The sequence below is a fragment of the Brachypodium distachyon genome, chromosome 1 (genome assembly GCF_000005505.3).
Source record: "Brachypodium distachyon strain Bd21 chromosome 1, Brachypodium_distachyon_v3.0, whole genome shotgun sequence".
NCBI lineage: Eukaryota > Viridiplantae > Streptophyta > Magnoliopsida > Poales > Poaceae > Brachypodium > Brachypodium distachyon.
The window spans coordinates 54055089-54068123 of NC_016131.3; the positions used below are offsets into that span (position 1 = coordinate 54055089).

At 50.3% G+C, this 13035-nt stretch overlaps 2 protein-coding genes across 2 annotated transcripts; one reads left to right on the forward strand and one right to left on the reverse strand.

Annotated features, from left to right (window-relative positions):
* Window positions 1–379: 379 nt before the first annotated feature.
* Window positions 380–3741, forward strand: LOC104581696. The gene is made up of 10 exons (XM_010229983.2): window positions 380–593; window positions 1722–1785; window positions 1855–1917; window positions 2021–2058; window positions 2149–2280; window positions 2366–2429; window positions 2717–2779; window positions 2906–2943; window positions 3020–3090; window positions 3340–3741. Exons 1-10 carry the CDS (start codon window positions 528–530, stop codon window positions 3395–3397), a joined length of 657 nt encoding a protein of 218 aa, XP_010228285.1. The 5' UTR covers window positions 380–527; the 3' UTR covers window positions 3398–3741.
* An 836-nt stretch (window positions 3742–4577) lies between these two features.
* On the reverse strand, window positions 4578–6029 carry LOC100832889 (ribonucleoside-diphosphate reductase small chain). The gene has a single exon (XM_003557429.3). It carries the CDS (start codon window positions 5767–5769, stop codon window positions 4759–4761), a length of 1011 nt encoding a protein of 336 aa, XP_003557477.1. The 5' UTR covers window positions 5770–6029; the 3' UTR covers window positions 4578–4758.
* Window positions 6030–13035: the final 7006 nt, after the last annotated feature.

The following is a 13035-nucleotide window of genomic DNA, read 5'->3' on the forward strand; positions in this document are numbered from 1 at the left end:
CACAAAAAATAAAAATAAATAGGTTGTGATTTTGTTGACCCGTAGCAACGCGCGGACACACGTGATAGTTTAACGTAATTTAAGAGACAATGGACAAATTGTACTCATCCGGAAAAAAAAGGGTGGGTGGGGGGGCAAAAATGCAAAATCGTACCGAAGGGAAAATCCCCGTCTTCCTCTTCCGAGCGAGCGAGCGATCGCCGCTCCCCGCCCCATGGATCCAATAATCTCCATTCTGTCAAAAGAAACCTAGAAGGTCATGGAATCGCCAAGGATCGGGCCGGGCCCCCGCCCCCCGCCGGGCCGCCGGCCCACCGGCTGCGAGTTCAAGCACGCGCGTCCCGCCTCTCCTGTCTCCTACATAAACCCCCGCGGCAACGGGGCCCGTCCGCCACACTCCGTTCCCCGACGCCAAGAACACGGACCCCAAGAACTGGACGGAGAAAGAAGTTGTCGCCTCCTCCAAGAAAAGAGCTCTTCTTCTAGGAAGGGCGGAGCTTGGAGCTTGGAGCGGTGTGAGGTCCGATATGGCAATAGGTATCATCATCGAGGAGGAGATCGGGTCGTACGAGGAGTACCTCGACATGGCCACGGTAGGCTTCTTGGATTGCGAAATCAACCGAGCTATTATTATTGCTGCTTTGTGAAATCTTGCTGTAGTAGGGGTGTACATTCATGTCTTTTGCAAGAGACACTACGAGTTCTTGGCGATCTGTTTGGGAGAAAATGAGTTTGTGATGATAGACTCCCCACTAGGTTCTTGAATTTTTACTTTTTGCTGCTGATGGAAATCCATGTCTTTACAGAGAGAGGTTCTTGAATCATGGGCCCGATAGATTCTTGGTTTACATTTTTAAGGATAGGAATTATCGTTTTGTAATGCCTAATTGCTTATTGGTGCTAATTAATATCGTTTCTTGCCAAAACGTTGTGTTTTCTTGGAAGTTGGGAGTAACATATGAAATCAGGTATATGTGGTTGAAGTATCATATAAAATCATGTTATGCTTCTACAATTACATGGATCGAGCATAATAGTCATGTAATTCTTTGCTGGTTATTTCTTTTGTTTGGTCCTTCTCTATTCAACTTCCACAGAAACTATGTCGATAAGGGCATGCTTGTTCTTTAGCAATTCAAGCCGTTGCTATGTTTTACTCTTTGAGTAGTTGGTTAGTTTTGGTGAATTGGTGGTAGTTAGTAGTAAATTTTCTGGGAGACAGGTATATGTGGTTGAAGTATCATATAAAATCAGGTTATGCTTCTACAATTACATGGAGCATAATGGTCATGTAATTCTTTGCTGGTTATTTCTTTTGTTTGGTCCTTCTCTATTCAACTTCCACAGAAACTATGTCATAAGGGCATGCTTGTTCTTTAGCAATTCAAGCTGTTGCTATGTTTTACTCTTTGAGTAGTTGGTTAGTTTTGGTGAATTGGTGGTAGTTAGTAGTAAATTTTCTGGGAGATAGTAATAGATATTCAGGTGTTGCAGTTATGTTCCAGTAGGGGTGTTTGAGTGATTTGAGCATCAGGTGTGGATGTCAATAATGATGACTCATTCAGTATGCGCTGTGTTTCTATAATCCCCTAGAAACAATAAAAATAAAACCATCTAGAGGGCAAAAGCTTAGGTACTTTGTATGGCATTTTCGTACTTTTTATGGCATTTGCTTACTCTTTTGGTTCATATATTTGACTGTAAAATTATGTGATCCACAGCAAACTCTAATCATCGATGGGATCGCTGATCTTAGAGCCATGATTTCCAACGGAAATACAATAAGTAATTCTCTTGCTGCTCCTGTATTATATTGGTGTTGTCCAAAACTTTCTTCATGTGCTTTTGTTGCAGCAATTTGCTGGCTCTTCAGAATTGTGGAGTACTTGGTCAGGTATCATTTGGGGCACATTCTCGGTAAGGAATATTTTCTTCTTTTCCTTGATGTCTTGAAAAGAATAATTTTATATTTATAGCCACATATTCCTGCTATTTAACTTTGCTTATGCGTGCAAAACAGAATGCGACACGGCGGTGTATTCTTCTGGCACCTGCGATGTAATTTCTCGATCTAAATAATATCACCGCATGTTTTCATAGTGCAGTTTTCATTCAGATTTAATATCGATTTTCCTAAATGCACAACAGGTTCATCTAATCCTTGACAGCACCAGAGATCCTATCATCCTTCCTCCTGTAACCCCTGCAGAACATTTTAGAGTAATTGTGCATCCAGTGTCAGGTGGGCAGTCTTATGAGGCATATCTTCTGGAGTGCAGGGTTTGTATTACATCAATATTCTAACATCAAAAGGAATCTAACACTCTTATCTAATGCTTCTAAATCTATGTTTACTTCTTTACAGGAGGCCTTTCACAGCAACAGAGTAATGGGCATCACAGGTGTCACTACAGACAGTCAGCCAGACGGTATGCTCCAGTTTGTTTTAACTTACACAGAGAATATAAAAGGTGCACTATTATATGTTTCCACCCTTCAACCAGCATGCAGCACTCATTGCAAAAAATAAAAAAATAGAATGAATAAACCAAATAACATTTTTTTCTATCAATACAACAAGATGCATTCCTTATCGTGTTTTCTCAGAAAAAAGAACTGAAATAAATAATACGGAGTAAGAGACTAGAGAGGGACGGAAAGTGCAATACAAGCATTGTGTTTCTTTTTGTCTAATTGTTTACCTGCTATTCTTCAGGTATATACTATTGCATGCATATTGCAAATGAACTTAAAAGGACTGATGAAGCAAAAGAAATAGGTACTGTTAATTAGTACAAGTTGTGATTGTGCAGGAACTCCACCTTTTGCCATTTTAGTGCAAATCAATAGAGCTACTCATACTGACATTTACTGTGTCTGTACTCTGAACATAATTTGTGTGCAGTTACCAGTGGGTGGATCTATGGACGGGGGCTTTATGCAGTATGTGTTTAAAAGTTTTAAAAGAGTATATCCACCATTTAGTTTACATTACTAAGTAAAGTTGAATTTGTTGCAGGTAGACATGGTCACGGTCCATCAAGACACAACAATAACCGAGGTGCTTCCTGGGACTGGCAGAATGTCCAAGTGAGTCTTCTTTATCCAATCTCTCGTGAATTGCATGTGCAATGTTAATTTAAACCATGTGCGTTTACATGATTAATAACAAATGCGGATTTTCCGTCACTTCAGTTTTGTAGTGCGGATTGGTATAGTTTTCTGGTTATTTTCTACTTCGCATAGATAACTAATATGTGTTGCGTCGGTCATGGGAGGGCCCAGGATTTCCAAAATTGATATGCCTTTTAACTAATATGTGTTGCGCACTCGCAACAGGTGGAACTATTGGTCGAGGTGTAAGCTCAAGAGGAAGCCGTTGGTGCTGAAGCACTAGACATATCTGGTGATCTCCACAATTGTATAGCAAAGAATGTGGTTCCTCCATTCTACTTCATAGGCCTTTTATAATCTTGACCACTAGTGATCAGTATTAGGTTCGTAGCCATTTCATTCAGCTCCTGTTAAATCTAGAGGATAGATAATTATGACGATCAGATATTGATTCGTTTCTTGTATATTGTGCAATCTAGGGTGTAGATCATGGATATGGATAGGGTCAAGCCTAGTTAGCTGTTGAAGACATCTTGTACAAGGTTACCATCAGTTTGACTCGATCTGAGTATAGAAATTCCAACTTACTTTGTTCTGTGCATTCATTAATTATGAATCTTTTTTGCCCGGGCATTGTTCCTCTTTTTATTTCTAGTATCTGGGCGAAACCGAAGTCTCTCCCAACCTTCATCCCTGAAATCTTGTTTTTGTTGCCTAACTTGGTAGCTGCAAAACTAGTACTTACTCCGATTCATAAAAAATGTCGCTAACTCAGTACAAAATTTGTACTAACTTAGTACAAAATGGGCGGCAGTTTTTTATGGATCGGAAAGAGTAGTATAAAGTACAATCTAGGTTCAAAAATAGATTTCATTCTTGTGGGGGCGTCTACATGATTGAACTGAAGTTCATTTTTTTTTCTCTTCATGTTTGTGCACTTGCTGGGGATCGGCTGGTAACAATCAAGCCTGTGCTGCTGTTTGGGTTGCGACTAGCTTATGAATCGTGACCGATCTTAAGTCACGAAGTTATTATTGCCGTGCTCCTTTGTGGCCGATTTGGAGTCAATACTGAAACCCAATATTCTCTTGCTAAAAAGGCTGAAACCCAATATTCTAAACTTCCGAAGTCTGACACCTCCAATACAAATTCTCAAGTTTAATATGATTTGGAGATTACGCACAACTGACTCCATTACAAATTCGAAACACAGTGCCATCAGTTACGGTGCCATAAGTCCGAAACATTATTCAATTCAAAATTGCAGCCGGGATGGAGTATATACTACTGCTAGAGTCTGAGCCAGTGAGCCAGGCCAACAACTTTGGCACCGAGAATTGGTCCCGCGGTTCCACCCTAAGAGCCTCCACAATGTATGCCAAATAGGGGTTCCACCCTAAAACCCTACCTAATCCATTGAACGTATCTCCTGGGCATTCCATCGAACGCCCTGCGCGCACATATTGGCATAAACCATTTCGTCAAAGTATCCAGAAATAATAACTTGGTTCATAGATTACATTGTACATCACTCGAACAAGAACCAGCAGCTCATAACAGCTTTAAACATTATTGTGATTTTGTGAAGCATTACTAGTATACTAAGGTTGGCAACGGACGGAGTTGGATGATGAAAGGAAGTCTTCAGAAATCCTCGTCGATGCTGAAGACGTGATTGGTAGCGGCGCCGCCGTTGAGGTTCGACATCACGGAAGCCTTCTGGTAGTCGCCGACGCGCTTCTCGAAGAAGTTGGTCTTGCCCTGCAGCGAGATGAGCTCCATCCAGTCGAACGGGTTGACGGCGTTGTACATCTTGCTGCACCCCAGAGCCGTGAGCAGGCGGTCGGCGACGAACTCGATGTACTGGCCCATGAGTCCGGCGTTCATGCCGACGAGGGCACATGGCAGAGCGTCGCAGATGAACTCCCTCTCGATGTCAACGGCGTCGGCGACGATCTCGCGGACGCGGGACTCCTCGAGCTTGCCGTTGAGGAGTTCGTAGAGGAGGCAGGCGAAGTCGCAGTGCAGCCCCTCGTCGCGCGAGATGAGCTCGTTGGAGAAGGTGAGCCCCGGCATGAGACCACGCTTCTTGAGCCAGAAGATGGCGCAGAAGGAGCCCGAGAAGAAGATGCCCTCGACGCAGGCGAAGGCGACGAGGCGCTCGGCGAAGCGCTCGCCGCCTTCGATCCAGCGCATGGACCAGACGGCCTTGCGGCGGACGGCGGGGACGGTGTCGACGGCGCGGAAGAGGCGGTCCTTCTCGGCGGCGTCGCGGATGTAGGTCTCGAGCAGCAGGGAGTACATCTCCGAGTGGATGTTCTCGATGGCGATCTGGAAGCCGTAGAAGGCGCGGGCCTCGGCCACCTGCACGTCGGACATGAACCGGGAGGCGAGGTTCTCGAGCACGATGCCGTCGGAGGCGGCGAAGAAGGCGAGCACGTGGGAGATGAAGTGGCGCTCGTCGGGGGAGAGCGTCTCGTCCCAGTGGCGCGCGTCCGAGGAGAGGTCCACCTCCTCGGCCGTCCAGAAGGACGCCACCGCCTTCTTGTAGAACTCCCAGATCTGCGGGTACCGGATCGGGAACATGGAGAAGCGGTCCGAGGACTCCGCCAGCAGAGGCTCCTCCGCGTCGACGAGATTCGGCGCCGCCGGCATCTTCCGTGGTTGATCTGTTCCGGCCGGGTGGGGGATTTTTGGGAAGCGGGAGCGGGAAGAGGTGGATTTGGGGGTGAGGAATGGAGGGAAGGAAGGCGGGTGGATTTATACGCGCAGCGCGTGGGGATTTTGGGGGGAGATTTGGAGTTGGAATTTGGATTTGGCGGCGGCGCCTTGGGAGGGAAGGAGGAGGGGGGGAGCGGATAAGAGGCGCCGTGCGGCGGAAGAAGGGGGGAAAATTTCGATTGGTTTTGCCGGGTGATTTGGGGGAAGAGAGGAGGTTGGCGCCGCGCGCAAACCCTATCTCCCACGCGATGGAAACCGTGGGGTTTCGTTTTGTTCGTGGGCCGGCCCTAGTATACGTGATCGCGGGCGACAACAACTTTTTGAGACGCACAAATCGAAAACTAGAAAGAAAAAAATTATTTTTTTGAGGGGAAAAATGTGGTGAAAAACATTTGGCCCCGAGCCCGACAACACGGGCCAGGCTTGGGTTTCTTTTTCCTGCCTGCAGCCCGGCCCAACATCCAACCCCCATAATAATTGAAAAAATAACGTTTAATGGATAGTTTTAAAAATCAGTTTTATACAGCCAACAATAACTAAATTTAATATTATGCCAAAAAGCGTGTTTTCCTGGGCCTCGGTTTGGGTCAGTTTCAGGCTTGGCGTTTTGCCTTGGGCCGACGCCAGGCCCAAAATCCGGCATCAGAGCAACGATGTCAGCAGTATTTTTGTATGGCTAGATGGCCTATGCTTTGCTGAATTGCTGTAGTGTGCCTCGTGTCAGAGTGAATCAGAGGTTACGTCGACCGGAAGTCCGTGGAGTCGGCCCATGAGGGAAGCAACTCTACTTCTCAATTTTTATGTCATTGATTGAGGGGACAACACAGAAAAACCTCACCGGAAAAATTTGTCGTTCGGAAGAAGGAACTTGGAGAGGGGACGTCAAAAAATCGCCTCTAGAGCGTTCTTCACCACTTTCATCGATTCCTTGCTACTCTCCAACAAGTAGGGAGTAGTTCACCTCTGGACCACGGGTTTATGGTACTAGCCAACACGTGCCATCTCATTGAATACGGCATCGAAAACGTGCATTGACCGTATGCGGGACTTTTCGCCTAGTTTAGTGACAGTCATTACGATTTTTAAAATACAATGACCTAAGTGAGTTTTCCTATCAAACCGAATGGCCGTAAGCATATCTTACTATTGAGAATAAATCCACCTAACGGTTGTGGCCACACGCATCATCGGAGGCGAAACCAGCGCTTGATGCCAGGGCCAAAGGCTTGACTAATATGCCAATAGGAGTCATGCAACTTTCATGTATCTTGCCTTGCTGGTCGCACCAAACCATTTGTCGCTGTACATATTATCTGCATTCCTCTTTGTTAACGAAAGAGGCAAAGCTTTCACCCTTTTGAGAAAAAACAAATGAATGCTAGCCCTTGAATTCGGGTTGACAATTTGGACACTGGCACTGCTAGCAAATCTTTAGACACTCAGTTCTCGTATTTGTGGGATTTGATCTTTTTTTTTATCAGAAATTGATTTCTAGATTTTTAGTAACTTTCATTCATTTGGATATTTTGAGGATGAGCGGAAAGATATGGGAAAGAGTGGTGCCACTTGGCACAACCCTAGGTGTCTTGAAACTTTCCACATAACCTTGTGTTCACGGAAGCTGAGAGCCACCGAGACAGGCTTTTTTCGGACGGAGATGCGTGATGAAAGCAAGAATTTGGCCTCTGAAATTATAGGTATGCGAAGTAGCATGTACTTGGTAGACATGCCTTCCTTTGTTCTTCGTATGAACTTCTTTCCGCCATAAAACTTTTACAGCTCGTTTAGTAGTTCACATTTCATTTCTAGAAATGAAAGAAATAAAAAAAAATTAAAATTAAAATTAAAAGAATCATGTTTGTCCGTGACCTGATTAGTAGAATGAGAGGCAATTCAAAAGAAATGGTTCTGTTTAGAGAGGAACTGAAGTTAGGTGGTGTTATTCAATTGAATTCCTCAATCCAATTCTATGGCAGCCAAACAAATTAGTTCTGATAATCCAAAATGAATTCAGGATTCCAGACTCAAATGATGGAAACCAAATAAACAGTTAAATAAAACCATGTACAACGCACTTCATCTACGGAGTATGTTTCAACCTCGGTCCACCCTAAAGTGGGTTTAGCTTACATGGTTGCCAGCCGCTACCACACTTACATGTTTGATTTATTTTCCTTCTTTTTTTTTCTTTTTTTTTTGCTCTGACAGGATAGTGCTATCCTTACATTTGTTTTTAGGGAAAAGATGATCGATATCCGTCAATCGATTAAAAGGGAGCACTGTACAGAATGGGAATCAGAGAGAGATTCCCAGGGAGGAGGGGGGGAGCAAAGAAAAAGGAAAAAAGCGAGAGAGGAAGCCTATCCTCCCAGGTCTAGCGAACACGCCCTAACACGGCCCTGGTACTCCTCCCACACGAGGAACGCTACCTACAAAGCCGAAGTTGCCACGCCTCTGAAGGTGCGACGGTTCCGCTCCTTCCAAATCCCCCACCATGTGTAGATGAGCCTGCCACTGAGCATCCTCTTCGCATGCTTTGGGCGCCCCTCGGCCAGCCCCTCCCAAAGGTCATTGACGGACCCGGAGTCCGGCAGGGACAACGTGGGGTCCGATGCCCAGCTCTGAATGTGGGACCAGACATCTCTAGTGAAGCAGCATTCTCCACAGATGTGGATGATCGTTTCAGGATAGATCCTGCAAAGTTGGCAAATCGAGTTGTGCGTCCATTAGCGGATCGCCAAGTTATCAGCGGTCAGGATCTTGCCGTGAAAGCACCGTCCAAGCGAAGAATTTGTACTTGGGCTCCGCCTGCGCTTTCCAGAGCTTGTCAGAAGAGAAGGGAGGCAGCGACCCGTTGAATTGTGCTTTGTAGGCCGAGGCAGCAGAGTAGGTCCCCGATGTCGACTATCGCCAGGCAATGGCGTCAACCTGGTTAGAAAGCCGGACGTCGCGAATGCATGTCCAAAGTTCCACGAAGTCCGCCGTCTGCTCCGCGGTGTCAATCTTCAGGAGGGAGCGCACCCAATTGTGCGACGTAAGCTCCTTCTGCACCGTGCGCTGCTTCCTGGTGGCAATGGCCAGTAGCCTCGGCCAGCGCTGGGCCGGCGAGGAACCATCCGGCAGCCATGCATCATGCCAGAATTGCGCCGTTTCGCCGTTCCCCAAGGTGATCTTTGTCGCCGCCCTGAAGAGTGCCCGGTCCGACTCGTCACAAGGGATAGGTAGGCCTACCAATGGTCTGGCCCTGTTGGTCCAGCTGAACCAAAGCCAGCACAGCCGGAGGGCCCTCCCAAAGCGGCACAGGTCCGGCATTCCAAGGCCACTGAGGGGCTTCGGCCGGCAAACCGTGCTCCAGTTCACCGGCGAGATGGATGAATCGGCCTGATCCGACCCTCGGTTCCGCGTCCAGACAAACACGCGCATGAGCTTGTTAATTCTTTTGAGGACCCACGCGGGAAGAGCGAATGCCGTGAGGTGATAGGTGATCATCGCCGAGAGGACAGACTTGGCAAGGGTGATTCTCCCTGCCCGAGTGAAATGGACACCCTTCCAGCCCGCCAGACGCGCACCGACCTTGTCGATCAGAGGTTGGAACGCAACGCCTTTGAGTCTCGTCGTGGAAAGGGGAAGACCCATGTAGGAGCAAGGGAACGAGCCCTGTTTAGCCGGAAAAGCAGCAAGTGCGGCGGCGGCTTCGTTGTCATCGCACCCGACCAAGAAGAGCTCGGACTTCTCCAGATTGGTGCGGAGGCCGGAGGCGTCACCGAAGACACCCAACAACCGATGAATAATAGCGAGCTCCTCCGCTAGTGGTCTAGCGAAGATACCCACGTCATCCGCGTAGAGGGAGACACGCACACGCGCAGTAGCATCATGTAATGGCTGCAGTACGCCCTAGTCTTCTGCTTGTCGGAGTAAGTGGTGCAGAGGGTCGATCGCGATGATGAACAGCATGGGGGACAACAGATCGCCTTGCCAAAGGCCCCTCGTGTGTTTGATCTGCGGGCCTGATACCCCATTGGGAGCACCTTGGAGGAAGCCGAGGAAAGCAGTGAGCAAATCCATTGCCGCCATTTTGGCCCGAAGCCAATCGTCGAGAGAACCTCCAGAAGATAGGGCCAAGAGACGGAGTCGAAAGCTTTGGAGATGTCGAGCTTCAGAAAGCACCCTTTTTCCTTCCTTCTGTGCAGTGCTCGGATGATCCCTTGCACAAACACAAAGTTATCATGGATGCATCACTTCTTGACGAACGCGGACTGGTTGACGGAGACAATGTTCGGGAGCATGGGCGCGAGGAGAAGAGCCATCAGCTTGGAGAAGATTTTCGCGATACTATGAATGAGGCTAATCGGGCGGTAGTCGCGAATGGACAGGGCATCCCCTTTTTTAGGAAGGAGCATGATATTTGCCGAGTTTACGAGAGGGGACACACGGCTGCTGGCACTCGAGAGGAAGAGAATGGCCCCATGAAGATCGGCTTTGATAATATCCCAGCACGCCTGGAAGAACCTACCGGTGAATCTGTCCGGGCCCGGAGCCTTCTCCGCCAGGAGGCTAAAGATGGCGGCCTTGATCTCTTCCATCGTGAAAGGAGCTTCAAGGCAAGAGAGATCCCTCCTGACATAGCCGAGTTCCTCCCAGTTGAGGCAGGTAGAGCGAGCGGAGGCGGTGCCCAGGAAGGAAGAAAAATGGTCGCGGATGACACCCTCCTTCTCCTCATGGGTGATGGCGAGCCCGGCCCCCGAAGACAGCGTCTGGATGAAGTTCTTCCTTCTCCGCCCGTTGGCCCTGATGTGGAAGAACCGAGTGTTGGCGTCCTTGAGCTTAATGGTGGACGAGCGAGCACGCTGCCTGATCTTAATCTTGGCAATGATCGCAAGGCACGCGTACTTGCGCTTCATCGAAGCATGGAGGCGCCATTCCACAAGGGAGAGGATGCGGAGCTCTTGGACTACGTCCAGTTGGCCAACAACCTCCAAGGCAACGGCCATCTGCAGGCGCATGTCGGCGAAGTTGGATTTGTGCCAAGACGAGAGGACTTTGGCCGTGCAAGCAAGCTTGACATGGAGGCAACGAGCCTTGTCGTGGGAGGAGACAGGGGCATCCCAGGCTGCGCGCACCACGTCCATGAAGCCCTCCATGCGCGTCCAGAAGGCCTTGAAGCGGAAGGCGTGCGGCTTGGGGAAGAATTCGACGCCAAGCATGAGGAGGGGGGCGTGATCCGAGACCGCGGCGGGAAGGGCCTGAAGGGTAGCCGAGGGGAAGAGGAGATCCCAGTCCTCAGAGCAGAAGACACGGTCGATCCTGGTGAGGGTAGGCACGCCTTGCTCGTTGGACCAGGTGAATCTTCTCCCCAAGAGGGGAAGCTCCCTGAGCGCCATGGAGTCCAGGGCCCGTTTAAAGCGCGCCATGAGTCGCCGGTTAAGTTGAAGATTGTTCTTATCCGCGGCCTTCTGGATGACATTGAAGTCCCCAATGGCGAGCCACCTCGCCCCCTGCGTTGTCGCCAAGTCCCGAAGTTCCTGAATGAAGGCAACCTTCTGTCCCTCACCCTGCGGGCCGTAAACTCTCGAGATGTTCTAGGAGGAGCCATTTGCCCGCCAAGTGACCATCGCGGAGATCGTGTTCGCGGTGCAAGAGAAGTTACTAAGCGAGAAGAGGCGTTGCGACGCTGCCAGCAGGATGCCCCCGCGAGTGCCGTCCGCAGGCAGGAAACCAAAATCGTCAGCAAAGTCGGCGCCTAAAATGTTGATCACGTCCGTCCTTGAAACGAGCTGGAGCTTTGTCTCCTGCAGGTAAACGATAGAGGCGCGAGCGTTGGCCACCAGAGCACAAACCGCCGCCCAGCGAACCGGGTTGTTCAACCTGCGCACATTCCAGCACAGCAACCTCAAAGATCCACCCGCCGAGGATGGGGAAGGAACCGTTGTCGCCATTATAGGTGGGGAGGGAACCACACCAAGGCAAGACGGCGAGGGAAGAGCATTAACGAAACAGGGGGCGCAAAAGTGACAGCACGACGACAATAACATGTAGCTCGATGACAGTAGTTCAGACCGGACACACACGAAGACGACGACCACATAACAGCAAGTTCTGAAAGTAAACGACGAGTTCTGGAAACGCGATGACATCTACTCGGAGCGCAGCCCGACCACACCAGCAGCCGGAGTCACCGCGACATCTTGATTCGGTGCAGCATCTAGTTGACAGCGATGCCACGTCCGCGGCCAGCACCGCGTCCCATCCCCCGGCCAGTGCCCGCAACCCGGGGGGTCTTCTTGCACCTCCTCGCCTCCGCAACGAGGCTCTCGATGGCCGCAATCGCCAGCTCTGACAGCGGTTCCTTGAAGAGCTTGATGTAGGCCTCCCGTGCCTCATCATCGAAAGGCGCCGCCGGCGGAAGAGAACCAAGCCGGCGTGCCACCAACGTCTGTGCCGCCAGCATAGATGAAACGCTAGACAACGGGCGGGCGGCGATCTTGGCGCTGCGGCGGACCGTTGTCGGAGGGAGCACAGCAGGTGTCGGGAGGCAACCTACACAGCCGTCGCCGGAGTCACAAGAATCGGCGCCGGCCCGTCCGTGCAAATGGCCGCGAAGAAGTCTTCCACGCGGGACGAAGATGGCAACGCCAGCGACGACGGCGGGCCGGAGATCGGCCCTGACGTCACCAAGGCGAGGTCGCCGGGCGCTGGCTCTGCCAGAAGCGGCAGAGCAAGGAGGGGGGACGGCGAGGACGACGTGACCTGCAGAGAGAGCAAGGTGAGGGAGATGCCGAGGTCGTTGACGTCCGTGGCAGCCATCGAGGGAGACATGGCGGTGGTCAGCGGTGGAGGAGAGGGGCCGCGCGGCACCAGCACATCCCTGCAGCCTGAGGAAGGCGGGCCACCCGGGGTCGCCGTCTTGCGCGCAGGGGAGCGCACCACCGAGCAACGGCGAAGACGCAGGGGGCCAGCGGCAACCATCCGGCGACCGCCATAGCGTGAGGACGCGTCAACGGGAACGGACTTGCGCTGCGGGTAAGGCGCCGCCCTAGCAAGGCGGGAGATGAAAGAGGAGCCCTTGCGCCCGTCCCGGCAACCCGAACGATCGCGGCGCCCGTCGGCATCGCCGTCGCGGTCCTTGTCGTCGTAGCGTCTGTCGCGGCGCCCATCCTTGCAGTTCCTCGTCGGCGGAGCAGGGCGGCGCCCGTCATCGCG

Bases quoted from the DNA above. Each gene is read 5' to 3' on its own strand.
- LOC104581696 (XM_010229983.2), top strand. From the start codon at position 528: ATGGCAATAGGTATCATCATCGAGGAGGAGATCGGGTCGTACGAGGAG. The intron at 1,918-2,020 runs GTAAGGAATATT...CGTGCAAAACAG, and splicing joins TCATTTGGGGCACATTCTCG to AATGCGACACGGCGGTGTAT. The intron at 2,430-2,716 runs GTATGCTCCAGT...GCTATTCTTCAG, and splicing joins TACAGACAGTCAGCCAGACG to GTATATACTATTGCATGCAT.
- LOC100832889 (XM_003557429.3), bottom strand. From the start codon at position 5,769: ATGCCGGCGGCGCCGAATCTCGTCGACGCGGAGGAGCCTCTGCTGGCG.